Below are 18976 nucleotides of genomic sequence, written 5' to 3'. Positions count from 1 at the left end.
ATTTCCTTCCATACTGGGAAAGACGGGCTGGTTAGGTGCTTTGGTCATTCTAATTCTATTCTGGAGTGTAAAAGAAGAGGCGCAGGAGTGGGGTGTCTGGGGGATTAACACAGTAACTCCATTGCAGTGTTATTTTTTGCCGATTCCTGGCGCTAATTAATAAACCTTATGAAACGCAGCAATATCACAACAGACAAAGCACTTGTAATATCGGCCCAGTTCCTTGCTGCAGATGTTACATCAGACTGTTTTCCTGCAACATCAACTTCACCAGACTATAATTGGCCATATCCAATAGTGCACCACCAATTATGAGCCATGCTGCAATATTAAATGTTAATCCATTCTCCTGATGCACCTGGTATCACTTCAAATTCCCGACACCACAGAACTTAATAAATCAAAACGTCATAACTGAGGAACTTCATATATTTCTCTGCTGTTCCTGGTTACCTGACATTCATATTTCACTTCCTGAAGCTATTTTCTATTTATTTTATGCCCAATTGGTGACTATCAAATCATAGTATCTTCTAATAAGAATGGGGCCACACTATGCCAGAGAAAATTAAAATCAGCCTCGAGCCAACCATCAGAACAGCAGCACATACCGATCATTACATTGAAAGAAACATTTCCAATTGTTTTGATTCCGTTATGCCCGTCAATGAATTACAGATTAAAGGGATTTTTCAAGGTATTCTTCAACTGATCTCTGAATTTTGTCTGTGTCACTGCATAAATGCAAGTATTTGTGCAACAACTCAGAAGCTGCATCATGAATCCCAATTCCTGCACAAACCAATGGAGATACATGTATTCATATCCCAAATAATCCATCCGGTTCCATATCGTAAATAGCATAATCACCGACCATAATATAATGAAATTGGCTGAAATAACAAACAGTAAAATGATTGATTTCCTTCGAACTTCCATCTCTGGGTCTTTGGAGCTCTCCCCACTGTTGTGAGCCCGGAGTCTTCTGCGGGCTCTGCTGGACAGGACAATGTGTCTGACGGTGAAAAGATTAAGGAGCAAAATCAGGACAAAAGGGACTGCCGGGGTTAAAATATAATGAAGAAACTCAATTGTTCCCCAGACCAAAGAAGCCATATCCTTGATGCGTACCCAACAAAACCAAGGTTGGTTTCCCCCCCAATACTCGTCTGTGAGCATAAAATACCAGGAAATGTTTTTTAAGCAACTCAATGTTGTCACTGTCCCTAAAACAACAGTCGCTGTTTTCTCAGTGCAATATTTTGTTTTTAGCTCTTTGCAGCAAATCGCTATAAATCGATCGACAGTGAAAGTGACAGTGAACCAGACAGAACAGTCGGTGGCTGCAAAAAGAAAGACGGCGTGAATGTTGCATGTGGGGATGGACAACAGGAATTGAAATTGCTCCTTAAAAACGATTGGAATGTGCCTCAATATGAGGTCGAATATAACAACCATTAGATCCGCTGCTGCCATGGCAATAAGGTAGCGTGTCACACATTTAGAAAGACCACATTTTCCTCGGGACAGGATCACAATTGTCAGTAAATTAACTGTGGGGAAGTGAAAGAAACGCGGTTACTCACAATCATGTTCAAACCCAAATTACCACATTGATTGAATACTAATTGCATTGCCAAATGTGCAAATGTAGTGCGCTGCAGTTGATGCATTCTAACTGGATTTCTGTAGGATTTAGATTTTGGCAGGATCCCGCATGGAAAACAGATCAGTCAGTTCAGAACACATGTGAACAAGGACAATCGACAAATTAGACAGGAATGTGCAGGAGTCAGTGGATCATATTTGAATCTGATTCTTTTACAGAAACCTACGTGCAGTGTTATGAAACAATGATTCAGAGAGGCACTTTGTTGCTTGTAGTGAACATGAACCATGTGCACGTTAACAATGAAGGTGTGGACAGTGCGTTCACAGAAGATTTGCAAATTTATAATGTATCAGTTGTGTGGAACATTACGGAATCATACAGAGGTGTTGGCCAGCTTGATAAAAGCTTGGCAAATTTCAACTTGAGAACTGTGAACAAATGCATGTTTTACCTTCCAACAAGGGAATTAATAGTTATAGAACATAGAACATTACAGCGCAGAACAGGCCCTTCGGCCCACGATGTTGCGCCGACCAGTTACAAAAACAATGACCCACTAAAACAACCCTAAATCCCTCAGTCTCTCCCATAGGACCTCCCCACCATACCAGGCAACATCCTAGTAAACCTCCTCTGCACCCTCTCCAAAGCCTCCACATCCTTCTTGTAATGTGGGGACCAGAACTGCACACAGTACTCCAAGTGCGGCCGCACCAGAGTAGTGTACAGTTGCAACATGACGCTGCGACTCCTAAATTCAATCCCCCTGCCAATAAACGCCAAGACACCGGACGCCTTCTTAACAACCTTATCTACTTGATTCCCAACTTTCAGGGATCTATGTACACATACACCTAGATCCCTCTGTTCATCCACACTATTCAAAGTCCTCCCGTTAGCCCTATACTCGACACATCTGTTGCTTCTACCGAAGTGAATTACCTCACACTTCTCCGCATTAAATTCCATCCGCCACCTCTCTGCCCAGCTCTGCAACCTATCTAAGTCTCCCTGCAGACTATGACACCCTTCCTCACAATCTACCACACCTCCGACTTTGGTGTCATCAGCAAATTTACTAATCCACCCAACTATACCCTCACCCAGATCATTAATAAAGATTACAAACAACAGTGGCCCCAAAACAGATCCCTGATTATATGGGGATTATATGATTATATGGGGAGAAAGCACTTTTCATGAAATCCACGAATGTGCAATGAATGTAAGGGTGCAAGAAAACAAAAGAGCCAGGTGGAATGTACATAAGAAAATAAGAACATAAGAAATAGGAGCAGGAGTAGGCCATTTAGCCCCTCGAGCCTGCCCCGCTATTCAATAAGATCATGGCTGATCTGAAGTGATGAGTTCCACTTTCCCGCTTTCTCCCCATAACTATTAATTCACCTGTGTATCAGAAAACTATCGACCGGTGACATATATATATATATTCAGCGAGGTAGCCTCCATCACTTAAACGGGCAGAGAATTCCAGAGATTTAACAGCCTTTGAGTGAAGAAGTTCCTCCTCAACTCCGATCTAAACTGTCCCCCCCCCCCCCCCCCCCCCTTATCTTGAGGCTGTTCCCTCTAGTCCTGTTATCCTTTCTAAGCGGGATGAATCTGTCTACCTCTACCCTATCCATCCCCTTCATTATCTTATACGTCCCTATAAGATCCCCCCTCAACCTTCTAAACTCCAACGAGTACAGGCCCAGTCTATTTAGTCTCTCTTCATAGGCTAACCCCCTCATCTCCGGTATCAGCCTGTGTCACATCACATGTGAGGTGCATGTACGAAGATCTATAAGGCTGTGGGACAGGTAGTTAAGAGGGAACCAAATGTCCTTGCATCACTTGCCTTCATTAGCCACAAAACAGAGCTTTAGTGCAGGAAGGATATGACTGCACCGTCAGCCCACAATTGGAGAACTGTGAGCAGTTCTCTTCACCATGCTGGGGAGGCTCATTTGATTGCATTCCACAGGATGCAATAGAGAATTTCCAGGCGATTGCCTATGTTAAGTCATTTCAGATATGAAGAGTGAAGGTTTGGCTGGGTTTTTTTATTGTTGCAGTAAATAAGGTTGAGCAGATAATTGATTGAAGTGTGGAACATCGCTAGAGGCATAACAATTGTAGATCAGAAGGAACTGTCACCCCAAGAAGAGGGTTCAATTACTAGGGACAGAGATTAAAGGAATGTTGCCGGAAAATTCGTGGATTTGATGAAAAGCGCTTTCTCCCCTTAACTATTAATTCCCTTGTCTATCAAAAACCTGTCTACCCGTGACTTAAATATATTCAGCGAGGTAGCCTCACCTCTTCAACGGGGAGAGAATTTCAGAGATTCACCACCCTTTGAGAGAAGAAGTTCCTCCTCAACTCTGATCTAAACTGCGCACCCCGCCCCCCGCCCCCGCGCCTTATCTTGAGGCTGTGCCCTCTATCTGTGCTCTCCTTTCTAAGCGGGAAGGCAGTGGGAATCTGGAACTCGCTGTCTATATGGATGATAAAATGGTAACTTCAGAACCTTTATGAAGCATTAAGATGGGCATTTCAATCAACACACCAAACAAAGCTACAGGCCAAGTGGAGAGAAATTAGATTGTAATGAACAGTTGATTGATGGCTGGTACAGGTACAATGGCCTGAAAAGTCACTTTAAATTCGAATATTCTACGACCCGAATAATTGACCAGGACCCACGGTATCAGCAAGTTCTTGGATAATCGACAATATGGGTGATATGGAGACAGACAGCAACCTGATGTATAACTCTGATATGTTGTAGGCAAGGTTGTGAGTGGTTAAGGCAGGAGTGTTTTCGAATATGCACGATTTGATATTAAACAAAAAATCATGCATTGCTTCAAGCATCAGATGAGGTGACACAGGGAAGAGGCAAAGTTCAGGGAGCTAAATAAAAAGCTGGACATGAACGGTCATGCTGACGGCAGACATACGACTTTGGATGCATTTTGTACGCCAAATTGGCACCGAGTTTGCTTCTGAATAGCACATCCTCAGCACACTTTCAGAGAGTGTTACGGCAGTTTTTTTTTTCTGATTGTAGATGAATGCAATGCTTTAAGATTGGATGAAATAGAATTGAAGAGCTATCTCAAAGCTGTGCAGAGTTGACAGGATATGGATTTAAACTCAGTTCAATGTCAAAGGGGCGACCTCAGCTGTTCCATTCAGAGAGGACTGGAATCTATGAAAACAAGGATTGTGAGGATAACTCAAGACAATGGACACAATGTTCCCAAAAGCTAATCGAAAATAATTTCATATAATATTGAAACAAAATATGTGGATTCTGGAATTTGAAACAGGAGCAGAAAATGCTGGGAAATCTCAGAAATTCCGGCAGCTTCTGTGGGGAGAGAATAGATGCAATATTCCAAACCTGGATGATCCTCCATCGGTGAACACTCAAACACTGCAGTTCAATACTGTTAATAGAAATAAGAAATGATTATAACTACTTACGTGGCACGCCAATGAGAGCGAGAAATGGATAGTAACCAGCTTGAATAACTTTAAGGATGCATTCGAGCCGCCATAACGGTGACATGTTTTCGTAAAATGTAAAAAGACAGAAAAGAGCCACGGATAGAGCTCTGTCCGTTGCTGGAACATTCCAAGATGTTGCGTTCAGATTTTCATCCATTTTGTTTAACTTTCCAATCAGTTCTTCTCAGATTCTGATCCTCTGTTGAACCAATCGATCGACTATTCTCAGATCCTCACCCGATGTTGTTCTATATTAGTCTGCTGCTGTCAGATTCTGAACCATCCCTCATTCCTCGACCTATTAATAGACGTCGCAATCTCTCCAGAGGCACAGTTGGGTCCTGGGGAGAATTACATTAGTTAGAATGACTGAACAAACTGTTATCCCCTTACTATCCAGTTTGTACCTTCGTAATCTGGAACAACAAGTGGTAGAATAACATAGGACTGCTGAGGAAAACAATATGGAAATGTTGGATGCACTGGCAAATCTGTCCAAAGTGATAGGTTATGCGAGTTGTCCAGACTATTTTGAGGAAATGAATGTTTGTCATTTTTTAATGGAGAGATTAAAGGGTATGAAACATGCTAATTCAGGCTGTTGGTCTATTGTTACTTATGTTGGAAGTTCGAGAGGACACAATTAAATACATGAGGATTGTTTGATTGGAAGAAAATACCTTAATCAATGGACATTGACACAAATATATTAATTGAAAATTGTGTCTGGTGAACTTAGTCAAGTCATCGTTATACAAAGAACAAAGAACAACAATGATCCGAGTTCAGCAGTTTTCATTTATTGCACCGTTGCTGATTTCTGTCAAGACCCATATATGAGAGTCACATCCTCCCGTAAACAGCGATATTGACGCGATTAAGTGACATTGTTAGTAGCAATTTTCGACTTTGTTGTCTTTTTCCCAATATCCAACAGTCACTGTCAATAGTCATAAAATATAGATCTATATGAGGTGTCCCTATTTCTATCTTTCTAGGTGTACACTGAACATTAGTCGATGTTTAGAACCGGAAACTCCTTCCAGCATCCTGTCTTCGAAGCTTTGACGTGTGCAGCTCCTCTATCGCTTTACAGGAGGCCACGTGTATGGATGGGGACGTGGTCCATCCTGTGCTCATGCCGGATCTTTCAAAATGGTCCCTATATCACAATTACCACTAAATGTTCGAGTTATTCCTTTGTTAGAGTTTTGAATTCATGATTGATTTTCAATCAGCATAGGACCATGGCTAGTGTGAAAAAGAAACACTCGTCCAATTTCAGTTAACTTCACATTTGCCCAATTTATAAACAATGATTTTGGGCGTGTCGACAACGACATGAAAGTCACCGACCTGTCAAACGCAAAACTTCATTCCAAGATGTATTTATCCTGCGGTTACCCCATTTGTTGGCTCCTGTCGTGATGGCCAGCCTATTAACATCGATGCCCATTTGAAAAACCCAGAGATATCGGAGAAATCCAATGAATTGAAATGAAGTTAATGTAACTATGCCCTCCTTAATAATAAAGCAAGGCACAGGTTCGGGCATTTAAAAAACGGCAGTGCGCATGCACATGAACACAAATACCGTTTAATTTGCCACCAGACTCAGCACGATAAACCCGAAAATCTCCCTACTACAACAGAAAATAAACCACAACAGACGCTTTATATAAAATTAGAATCCCATCATTTACCCTCGGCAGAGTAAAACATTCCTGCATAAAAACCCATTGACTCTCTAAACATACAACACTGAATGTCACTACATAAAGCCCACCACATCACAGCAACCCAGACGCTCAAATCATCCTTACTGCAGCAATACGATCAGTCAAAGATCTAAACACAACAAATTCTCCCCAACCTATATTTTTGCCTCTCACTTGCTAAACAAACTACATTCTTACTCACTGACTAAGCCCGAGTCGAACAATCACCAGTTTGACCTGCTCCTGCCCCATGGGGGCTCAGACTGGTGGCAGTCAGAGACCTGGCTCCGTGATTGCTGGAGTTTGTGCGGAAGTTCATTCCTTTCCACTTCAATGACAGCCTCCTAAACTCACCCTCAACCGACTAGTATCTTTCTACAGACATTTGCGGGATGTGCCGGGAATGTCAACAACATTGAAACTTTTTTCAAAGTAGCAAAGAAATGTCGAGGCTCCCAATAACATTGTGCAGTTCTGAGCCTCTATGCCTGTCCTCCTCCATTGCAACACACTTTAATTTTGATTTGTAATTGTCACATGCAGTGGTACACAGTGAATAGTGCTGTTTCTTGCACAGCATAACGTTCATGGCGAGGGGAATGATTCTGGCAGGATGCAGTGTCACATTCATAGCCAGGGTGCAGAGAAAGATCAAATTAACGCGATGCAGATTGTCAGATGGCAGCATGGAAAAAGAAAAATGTTCTTGAGTCGGTTGGCCCTTGTCCTCATTGATCTCCGGAGCAGTGTACCTGGTGGCTGTGGTGAGTGTTGGATTTACTTTCAAAGCTTTTGACTTCATTTCCGGTTCGCGGGGTCTTCTGGGAGTACTTTTTTTATTTCCGTAGCGGAAGTTAGGCGAGGGGCGAGTCGGGAAGGGAGAGCGGTAGTGGGGGTATAAAAAGAAGGCAGTAATAGGCAGTGGGCAGCGGAGTGAGTGGGAGCTGAGTGAGAGCTATAAGGCTTTGGCTTTGGCTTTGGCTAGGTGAGTTGCTGGTTCCATCTTCCCTGTGTTGCATTTCGTTGTATATAATTCCAAGGTCAGGGGCTATGGGGAAGCGCTTAGGTGCCATATGTGGGAGTTCCTGGAGGCATCACGTCTCCTGAAGGCCCACATCTGCGTCAAGTGTTTAGAGCTGCAGTGTTTGAGGGCCCGGGTCAGGAAACTGGAGCTGTCTTTCGAGGATGCATTTCTGGTTAGGGAGAATGAGAAGTTAATGGCTAGGAACCATGAACAAGTGGAGGTCCCAGGGCCTCGGGGACAGGATGGGTGGGTAACTGTTAGGAGGAGGAGGAAGAAGAAGAATAAGAATAGTCCTGGTCCAAAGACCACCCCAGTGGCCCCCCAAAAGGCATTGACAGGGGTACAAAAGGAAAGACAGGAGGGCCAGAATGATTCAGAGGGAAGGAAGGGGGCTGGCAATGAGATAGTGGTGGGGAATGGGAGGGTCAAAGGAATTGATAGGTGGTTCTGTGGGCAAAAGCCTGACTCCAGGATGGTAGTCTGCCTCCCTGGAGCAGGGGTACAGGACGTATCAGAGAGAATAGAGGGAATTTTGAAGGGTGAGGGGACCCGCGCTGAAGTAATTATACACGTAGGAGAAAAGGACGTAGGAAGGCAGAGTAGGGGAGGGGGGGGGACATGTACGTAGGCAATTCAGGGAGTTGGGGGCCAAACTGAAGAGCAGGACCTCCAGGGTGGCATTCTCTGGGCTGCTGCCTAGTACCAGCAGGCCAAGGAATAATGAGATCATGCAGCTGAATGCATGGCTGAGGGATTGGTGCAAGGTAGAGGGCTTTACTTTTGTCGATCACTGGGAAGTATTTGTGAGGGAAGGGCAACTGTATAGGAGGGATGGGGAACATTTACATGGGAGGGGGACAAATATCTTAACTGGGAGGTTAGCTGGAGTGTTTAGGCAGTGTTTAAACTAATGGGGGGGGGGTGGTGGGGTTGAGACTGATAGCTCATTCGGCACTGGGATAGGGAGTGAGTTGGGTGACAGGGTAGGTTTGGTTGAAAGGAATATTATCAGGGAAAATGAGGATCCAAGTGGGCCTGGAGGATTGGATTGCATCTGTTTTAATGCGAGGAGTGTAATGGGTAAAACGGATGAGCTTAGGGCCTTGATGTTTGTGAGGAGTTTAGATGTGGTGGCAGTGACGGAGACTTGGTTAAAGGAAGGGCAGGACTGGCAGCTGAATCTTCCTGGGTATAAGTGTTTTAGGTGTGACAGAGGAGGGTTGAAGAGAGGTGGTGGGGTGGCATTGTTACTTAAGGAGCACATCACAGCAGTGCAGAGACAGGACAATATGGAGGAGTTAGGGTTTGAGTCGCTGTGGGTGGAATTGAGGAATAGAAAAGCAGAGATTACGATGCTAGGGGTATACTCTAGGCCACCCAACAACCCAAGGACAGTGGAGGAAACCATTTGTAGAGACATTTTAGATAGATTCAGAAATAATAGGGTGGTTGGAGTGGGTGATTTTAATCTTCCTGGAGTGGATTGGAAGGTGCCTACAGCTGGAGGTACGGATGGGGAGGAGTTTGTAAAATGTGTGTTGGAAGGGTTCTTGGAGCAGTGCGTAACTAGCCCGACTAGGGAGGGGGCTATACTGGATTTAGTGTTGGGTAATGTGCCAGGGCAGGTGGTTGAGGTTGCAGTTGGCGAACATGTGGCTAACAGTGACCACAAGTCTGTCTACTTCAGGATAAAAATGGAAAAGGATGAGTGCCGCCCGAAGGGGAGGGTTCCGAACTGCGGGAAGGTGAGCTATAGCCGGATTAGGAAGGAGCTGAAGGACACTGATTGGGAGAGGTTGTTCGCGGGCAAGTACACGGTTGGCAAGTGGGAGGATTTCAAGGGCAAACTGATAATGTTGCAGGAAAGGCATGTGCCGGTAAAGAGGAAGGATGGGAAAGGCAGGATTAGAGAGCCGTGGATTGCAGGGGATATTGAGGACTTGGTCAGGAAGAAAAGAGCGGCATATGTTAGGTCCAAACAACTGGGAACAGAGAGAGCGCTGGAGGAATATAGAGAGAGCAGGAGGGAGGTTAAAGGAGAGTTAGAAGGGCGAAAAGGGGGCATGAAATTGCTTTGGCTGATAGGATTAAGGAAAATCCAAAGGAATTTTACTCTTATATTAGGAACAAGAGAGTGGTTAGAGGGAAAATTGGTCCTCTTAGGGACAAAGGAGCGGAGCTATGCACTGAGTCTGAGGGAATGGGGGAGATCCTGAATGAATACTTTGCGTCGGTATTCACGAAGGAGAGGGGTTTGGTGTCGTGTAATGTCTTGGAGGGAGCTGTAGATCAGTTGATGGAAATATCCATTACGAGGGAGGAAGTGTTAGGGTTTTTAGGTAGCATAAAAACTGATAAACCTCCGAGGCTTGATGGTATTTATCCCAGGCTGCTTAGGGAGGTGAGAGATGAAATTGCTGGGCCTCTGACACAAATCTTTGTCTCTTCTTTGGACACAGGTGAGGTCCCAGAGAACTGGAGGATAGCTAATGTGGTACCGCTGTTTAAAAAGGGCAGTCGGGATAACCCTGGTAATTATAGGCCAGTGAGTTTGACATCGGTGGTAGGAAAATTGTTGGAAAAATTGTTTGGGATAGGATGTATAAGCATTTGGAGTGCTGTGATCTGATTAGGGATACGCAGCATGGCTTTGTTCAGGGGAGGTCTTCCCTTAGGGATCTGGTAGAATTTGTTGAGGAGGTGACAAAAACAGTTGATGATGGACGAGCCGTTGATGTCGTCTACATGGATTTCAGTAAGGCGTTTGACAAAGTCCCTCACGGTAGGCTGGTAGAAAAGGTTAAGGCACATGGGATACAGGGACAGGTATCTAGAAGGATTGTAAACTGGCTGGGCAACAGGAGGCAGTTTAGTAGTGGAAGGGTCCTTTTCTAGCTGGAGGTCTGTCAACAGTGGTGTGCTGCAGGGCTCAGTACTGGGACCTCTTCTCTTCGTAATATATATGAATGACTTGGAAGAGGGCGTACGTGGTGTGATCAGCAAATTTGCAGATGACACCAAGATGGCAGGATTGATGGATAGTGAGGAAGATTGTCAGGTGACACAGCAGGATATAGATAGGCTAGTATGCTGGGCATTGAATCCTGACAAATGCGAGGTGATGCATTTTGGAAGGAATAATGCAGGGAGGAGTTACATGATAAAAGGTAGACCAATTAAGAGTATAGGAATGCAGAGGGACCTGGGAGTGCAGGTGCACAAGTGTCTGAAGGTGGCAACCCAGGTGGAGAAGGTTGCGAAGAAATCTTACGGAATGCTAGCCTTTACAGGAAGGGGTATAGAGCTGGTGTCTAATGCTTCAGTTGTACAGAATGTTGGTTAGGCCGCATTTGGAGTACTGCGTCCAGTTCTGGTCACCTTACTACCGGAAGGGCGTGGAGACTCTGGGGAGAGTGCAGAGGAGGTTTACCAGGTTGCTGCCTGGTATGGAAGGATTGGGATATGAGGAAAGATTGGGTAAACTGGGGCTTTTCTCCTCAGAAAGACGGAGATTAAGGGAGCATCTGATAGAGGTGTATAAAATAATGAAAGGTACAGATAGAGTCAACAGTGGCAGGCTTTTTCCTAAATGGGAGACAAATATCATGAGGGGTCACGAGCTTAGGCTGAGGGGGGAGAAGTATAATTTGGATACTAGAGGGAGGTTTTTCACACAGAGGGTCGTGGGGGTCTGGAATGCACTACCAAGTAAGGTGGTGGAGGCAGGCACGCTGGACTTGTTTAAGGTTTACTTAGATAGGCACATGAGTGAAACAGGGATGGAGGGTTACAGGCGATGGTTTTAAAAAGGGTCAGAGCCTCGGGACGATACTGGAAATGTAATATTACATGCTAATGTTTGTCTCTTTTAATCCACAGGTGTGTCGGTCCACCTTGTTGTCCAATGAGGGGCATGCACACGGTGGGTCGTGCGTGGGCTGCTCTTGGATGTTTCGAGAGTGGCCTAGTACTTCACGTCGTTGTGTGTGCTTAAACCTGGACCAGCAGATGGGCACCACAACAGCTCAGTGACTATCACTACTAGCTGTGCAGATACATGGATTTGGGCCGGTGTCTGTGGGAGTTTGTACATTCTCCCTGTGGTTGCGTGGGCACATTTAAAATTACTGAATCTCCATATATTCATGATTGTGTTCAATACTCTCTAAAGATTTGAACACAGAAGCACGTTTGAGTTATTTGCATTCTTTCTGCAGCCTTGAGTCAACCTCTGCAGCTTCCCAGTGATAGTGTCCAGTTTATCTTTTGCCTGCCAAGTGATCCAACATTTTTTTTTCTCTAAGCAGTTTTATTTTTCTCCACCAAGTGGCTTTATATGATTTTTCTGCTTCACGGGGACTTTCATTTTTTTTCAGTGAAACTTTTTTAAATTCTGTTCCCTTTCAGGAGTGCACTCACAAGACTGAGTTGGAGTAGAACATCCGCTTCGAATGCATGCCTTGCTCCAGCACATACATGTCATGGTGTGTCCAGCACAGTTGAATCCCAGTGATTAATTCTTGGTTCAGGGCAACGTGACGTCAGAGGGCAATGTAATGTCAGAATTGTTTTGTATTCAACCTTTGAAGTTAGTTTTTACTTTCCGCACAGGCTAGAGAGATGCTCCCAGTGCAGTGTTTTAAGCTGGAGTACCCTCATTATCAGAGGGAAATTTGACCAGTTGATACCGATTGAATCATCAGCTGGAGCTCTGGTTTTGCTCATGGTCTTCCAAATCTTCCACACTAGGTAGAAGATGGACGAGACACACGGCTGATGATTACGGAATTTGTCACCTCCAAACTCCATTGTGGAGTGGAAGCTCCAACTCTGTGGAGTTAATCAATAAAACTAACGGGACTTGATTTAAATTAAATGCATCTCAAGCCTCTATTTTTCAACTTCAATACTCATTTTCACTTCGGCTAATGATGAGAAACTGAAAGCAAATTTACTGCTGACAGCTTATCTAAAGCATATGGAATTAGGCGGGAAAGAAAAAAAGAACTAAATTTGCTACCTACCGCGGCTGAAAAAAAAACATTTACATCAGTAAGCTACAAATTTCAGAAAATAAGGTATGATATTCCGTATGTTCCAAGTCTCCTCACATGGCCAGCCGTCTCCAACTCTGCAGCTGGTACAACATGCTACAGTGAAGCAACCATGTCAGCCCCTCTGATATCTGAGTTGTCTGTATCTCGACCAGACCATTCTAACAAGTACATGTACGCTTCCTTCTTGCCACAGTGCAAGATATACCATCCCCCAGTCATTGTTCCTGATGTAACACACCCACTCAACAGTTCAACTAGTAAATGCCCAAAAGTCCCAATGTATTTTTCATACATCAGCAATACCTGCAATGCTATTTATGCAGCAACTCTTCCCTCCCCCTTATTTATGTGCTATTTCATTCCATCCATTCAGCATTTTGCCTGGAATATGCGGTGCAGCCCTCCCCCAGTATCAGAACAGCAGCATGTGCCCATCAGTAGATTTGATGCAACATTTCAAAATACTTGATTCAGTGATATCCGCCATTGACTTAGAGATTAAAGGGATTTGTCAAAGTGATTTTCAATTGCTCTCTGAATTTTGTCTGTGTCACTGCATAAATACATGTATTTGTGCAGCAACTCAGAAGCTGAAGCATGAAACCCAATTCCTGTACAAACCAATGTAGATACATAGATACATATCCTAAATAATACATCCGCCTCCATATCGAATAAACCATGAACACGGACCATAATATAATGAAATTGGCCGAAATAACAAAGAGTAAAATGATTGATTTCCTTCGAACCTCCATCTCTGGGTCTCTGGAACTCTGCCCACTGTTGTGAGCCCGCAGTCTTCTTCGGGCTCTGCTGGAAACTAATATGTGTCTTATGGTGAAAACATTAAGCAGCAAAATCAGGACAAAAGGGACTGCTGGGTTCAGAATGTAATGAATAAATTCAATTATTCCGCAGACGAAAGAAAATACATTGGTCAGGGGTATGTCACAAAACCACGGTTGGTTTCCCTCCCAGTACGTTTCTGCCTGCATAAAATACCAGGAAGTGTCTTTCAAACAGCTCAGTGTAGTCACTGTTCCTAAAACAATTGCTGCTGTTTTCTCGGTGCAATATTTTGTTTTCAGCTGCTTACAGCAAATGGCTACAAATCGATCGACAGTGAAAGTGACAGTGAACCAGACAGAACAGTCGGTGGAAGAATAAAGAAGGACGGCGTGAATGTTGCACATGGGGATGGAGAACAGGAAATGAAATTGCTTCCGAAAAACGATTGGAATTTGTCTCAAAATGAGGTCGAATATAACAACCGTTAGATCCGCCGCTGCCATGGCGATAAGGTAGCGTGTCACACATTTAGAAAGACCACAATTTCCTCGGGACAGGATCACAATTGTCAGCATATTAACTGTGGGGAAGGGAAATAAACTTGGTTACTCGCAATCAGGCGCAAAGCAAAATGACCACATCAAATGAGTACTGATTGCATTGTCAAACAAGTAGATGTAGGGCACGGTAGTTGCTGCAAACTAACTGGCATTCAGCAAGGATTTCAGCAAGATTCTGCACGGGAAACTAATCAGTAAGTTAATTACACATGGGATCAAGACCACTAAGAAAATTAGACATGAATATCAATGATTCAAAATATCATATTGAAGCTGTTGCTTATACTAGAAAACTGCGTCCAGTGATGTGAAGCAATAATACGAGTAGTTTTTTTTTATGGTTTACAGTGAACATTAATACATATACTCATAAACACTGAGGTTATTATCAATAAACTGGCAGAAGACATCCAAATTTCCAATCGGGACAACAGTAAGAATGATTAAACAATCACATAGAATGGTTGCCCAGTTTATTAAAGAGTGAAAAATATAATTGATACTTGAGAACTGCAAACCGATGCATTTTTGGTGGTCAAACAAACGCATGCATAATGAACAGTAGAATGCTGGGAGTGCAAACAGCCGGATAGAATGTGCTGTGCATACAAGAGGATTCATAAGTCTGCTGCACAGCGAGACAAGAGGGTGTTGAGGTACATGGGTTACTTGCCTTCATTTCCCACAGAACAGAGTATAGGTTCATGAAGGCTATGAAGGGGATAGAAATAAAAGCTGGTTGGTCTACACTGCAACACCTAGACATCAAAGTCACCTATGGCCGACTAACATCCTGATGTAAAACCAATATTTTGGAGACCAGAATGCGAGTGGTAAGGCAGGAGTATTTACAAACATCCAAACATGGATGTAACAACATCAAGGGTTTGCTTCCAGAAACAGATGAGGTGAGACTGGCAAAGTTCAGATGCTTACAGATCTGGACATGGATGGCCATGGCACCGACACACATATGAGGTTGGGTGATATTTTGGATGCCAAGTTGGCACCGAGATTCTGACTGTTTTAAGCACCCTCATCACACTTTCGGAGCGTGTTACAGCAGGCTTTCTGACGGTCGGCGGATGCATGGCTTTGAATTTGTACAAAACAGGGTTGAAGGAGTATCTGAACTTTCTGAATCATATACATCATAGTAAACACAAATTGTTCCAGGGAACAGGGGTGAATCAGTTACATGGACAGACGAGAGAAGGTGGGAATGTTACCTCTCCGGAGAGTTTGACATCACGTTACATTTTTTTCTATGCAATATAATGATGATATTACCAAGATGCCATGGAGCGACATGGATGTTTGAGAGGATATGTGATTTAAACTTAGTTAAGTGTCAAAGGAGAGACCCTGCGAGAGGAATGGAATCACTGAGCCTGAACACACAGATTGTAAGGATAACTGAGGACAATACATGCAGTTTTCCCAAAATCGAATCGACGTACAAGCAAAACTGTATTAAATCAAGTTCTATTGTTTTTGAATCTGAATCAAAAACAGAAAATGCTGGCAAATCTCAACAAGTCTGACAGCGTGTGTGGAGAGAGGAGAGGAGCAACACTCCGAGTCTGGATGATTCTTCATCAGTAAAGACCAAATCAAGTTCGTTCAACATTGCTCAGAAAAAAATAATAAATGGTTATAACTACTTACTCGGTACACCAATGATCGCGAGAAGTGGGTAGTAACCAGCTTGAATAACTTTAAGGATGCATTCGAACCGCCATAACGGTGACATAGTTTCGTAAAATTTAAAAAGAACGAAAAGAGCCCCGGATAAAGATCTGTCCGATGCTATAACATTCCAAGCGGTTATATTCAGATACTCATCCATTTTGTTTAACTTCCCAATCAGTTGTTCTCAGATTCTGATCCGCTGTTGAACCATTCAATCGACTGTTCTCAGACCCTAACCCGATGTTGTAAAATGCGAGTCTGTTGCTCTCAGGTTCTGAACAATCCCGCATCCTTGGACCTATTAATAGTCTTGAGAATCTCTCCAGAGGCACAGCTGGGTTCCAGGGAGAATAACATTACTTGCAGTCAGTGAACAAACTGGTTCAGCTATTCCCTTACAATCCGTTCTGTGCTAATACGTCGTGGAACAACAAGTGGTGGAAAACATAGGATTGCTCAGGGAAAGAATGTCGGTAATATTGGATTCGCTGGCGAACCTGTCCATCGTGATAGCTTACATGAGTTATTCAGGATAATTTTCAGGGTGTGAATGGTTGTTTGTAATAGAGAGATTACAAATTATCACTCTTGTGAATTCAACCTGTTGTCTAACGTTACGATGCTTCATTTTATAGAGGCCACAAATAGAGACAGCAAGATTGTTTGCATGGAAGAAAAATGCAACAAATGGAAATCGTAGCAAAGATATGAATGGAAAATTGTTTGATGAATGTAGTCATGTCTTTTGCTGTCGTACCTGACATGACTGATGAAGGAAGCTGTTCATGTTATGTGCATCATCTTCGCGAAATTGTGCAATCAAGAGAAAAATAAAATAATTGTTATGGAAATGGCAATGTATTGATTCATTGGCAGTGTTAATGTCAATGTGATTTTGCAAATAAAATGGGAAAAACAGAGAAATGGGAAAGGGCCTTTTGTTCATATGACATCAATATTGCATAAATGATAACAGTGAGTGTGTTTAACGCAGGATATTGAGGATAAAGATTAGTGAAACAGGTATTAAGTTCGTTTTTTCGCGAGACTCTTCCTCCTTGATACAAAGGAAAACACCGTCGGCTTCAGAATCAAAGATCTTTGTATTCCATATGTTTGCTGGCTAACCTTTGGAACTTAACCTCCACTCAGTGCTGGAAGGCAGTTAGTAAAAAAAACACTAAGCAACAAGGCTAACCCCTTTTATACAGTTTACAATCCGTTCAGGTAGATGCGATTTCAAACAAGACTTAAAAACACATCACAGACCGAGGGTCTGAGGTGTGTCTATTTTAGCGCCAGGAGTGTAGTGAACAAAGTAGATGAGCTTAGGGCGTGGATTGCAGCTTGGGAATATGATGTGGTGGCCACGACAGAGACTTGGATGTCTCAGGGACAGGACTGGGTACTTCAGGTGCCAGGATTCAGATGCTTCAGGAAGGACAAGGAGGGGGGCGGGGTGCAAAAGAGGTGGCGGAGTGGCACTGTTGATCAGGGACAGTATCATGGCTGCAGAGATGGTGGATGCCGTGGAGGGACTGTCTACGGAGTCTCTGTGAGTGGAAGTTAGGAATAGAAAAGGGTCCATAATTTTGCTGGGTGTTTTCTAAAGGCCGCCCAATATTGACAAGGAAGTTGAGGTGCAGATAGGTAAACAGATCCGAGAGAGATGTAGTAATAACAGTGTTGTCGTGATGGGAGACATTAATTTCCCAAATATCGACTGGAATATCCCTCGGATAAGGGGTTTGGATGGGGAGGAGTTTGTTAGGCGTGTTCAGAAGGGTTTCCTGACACAGTATGTGGATAAGCCGACGAGAGGAGAGGCTGTACTTGACCTGGTGCTGCCTAATGGACCAGGACAGGTGTCGGATCTCTCGGTAGGAGAGCATCTTGGGGATGGAGATCATAATTCTATCCACTTCGCGATAGCATTGGAAAGAGGTAGGATCAGGCAGGCTAGCAAGGTGTTTATTTGGAGTAAGGGGAAATATGATGACATCAGGCAGACAATTGGACGAGTAAACTGGAAGGAGCTGCTCTTGGGGAAAAGTACGAAAGGAAGGTGACGGATTTTCAAGGAATGTTTGACTGGAGCTCTGCACGACAATGTTCCGATGAGACAAGGAGGTTTTGGTAGGTCGCAGGAGCCGTGGTGCACGAAGGTTGTGGTGAACCTGGTCAGGAAGAAAATAAAGGTGTACAAAAGGTTCAGAGAGCTCTGAGACGTTAAGGATCTAGAGGAATATAAGGCTTGTAGAAACGAGCTTAAAAAGGAAACTAGGAGAGCCAGAAGGGGTCGTGAGAAGGCCTTGGCGGGTAAAATAAAGGAGAATCCCAAGACGTTCCGCAAATATGTGAAAAGTAAAAGGATGAGAAAAGAAGGGACAGGGCCTATAAAAGGTGAAGGGGGAAAGGTCTGTGTGGAAACGGAAGAAATGACAGAGGTGCTTAATTAGTACTTTGCCTCACTATTCACGGTGGAAACTGATCTGGGAGATTTTGCTACAGGTTTGCAGCAGATGGAAAAGATAGAGTATGTGGATATTAAGGAAGAGGATGTGTTCGAACTTTTGAATTCTATCAAGATAGACAAGTCACCGGGACCAGATGGGATGTACCCCTGGTCACTGTGGGAGGTGAGGGAGGTGATAGCACAGCCCCTGGCGATGATCTTTGCGTCGTCAATGGAGACGGGAGAGGTTCCGGAGGATTGGAGGATTGCGGATGTGGTTCCTATTTTCAAGAAAGGGAACAGGGATAGTCCGGGAAATAGTCTGACCTCAGTGTTTGGTAATTGATGGAGAGACTTCTGAGGGACATGATTTACGAGCATTTGGAGAGGTTTGGCATGATCAGAAATAGTCAGCATGGTTTTGTCAAAGGCAGGTCGTGCCTTACAAGCCTAGTTGAGTTCTTCGAAAATGTGACGGAACACATTGACGAAGGAAGAGCAGTGGATGTGGTTTACATGGACTTCAGCAAGGCGTTTGATAAGGTCC

The 18976-nt window shown here is 43.8% G+C and overlaps 2 protein-coding genes across 2 annotated transcripts in view; one reads left to right on the top strand and one right to left on the bottom strand.

Annotated features, from left to right (window-relative positions):
• The window catches only part of LOC145361219 (scavenger receptor cysteine-rich type 1 protein M130-like), a 237407-nt gene that overhangs the window by 73351 nt on the left and 145080 nt on the right, over positions 1–18976 (top strand). The gene's annotated exons all lie outside the window — the stretch shown is intronic.
• Positions 673–16035, bottom strand: LOC145361197 (uncharacterized). The gene is made up of 5 exons (XM_080216837.1): positions 15951–16035; positions 14030–14302; positions 12898–12902; positions 12562–12703; positions 673–1553 (listed from the first exon to the last, which is right to left on the bottom strand). Exons 1-5 carry the CDS (start codon positions 16033–16035, stop codon positions 673–675), a joined length of 1386 nt encoding a protein of 461 aa, XP_080072963.1.

Source organism: Carcharhinus amblyrhynchos, chromosome 34 (genome assembly GCF_965287045.1).
Source record: "Carcharhinus amblyrhynchos chromosome 34, sCarAmb.v2.hapA, whole genome shotgun sequence".
NCBI lineage: Eukaryota > Metazoa > Chordata > Chondrichthyes > Carcharhiniformes > Carcharhinidae > Carcharhinus > Carcharhinus amblyrhynchos.
This window is presented reverse-complemented; position numbering and strand designations above follow the sequence as displayed.

Coding starts and splice junctions, on each gene's coding strand:
- LOC145361197 (XM_080216837.1), bottom strand. CDS start 16,035: ATGTCACCGTTATGGCGGTTCGAATGCATCCTTAAAGTTATTCAAGCT. Junction 14,303..15,950: donor CGCGATCATTGGTGTACCGA/GTAAGTAGTTAT, acceptor CCTTCCCCACAG/TTAATATGCTGACAATTGTG. Junction 1,554..12,561: donor TCCAGCTGATGATTCAATCG/GTATCAACTGGT, acceptor ACTTCCCCACAG/TTAATTTACTGACAATTGTG.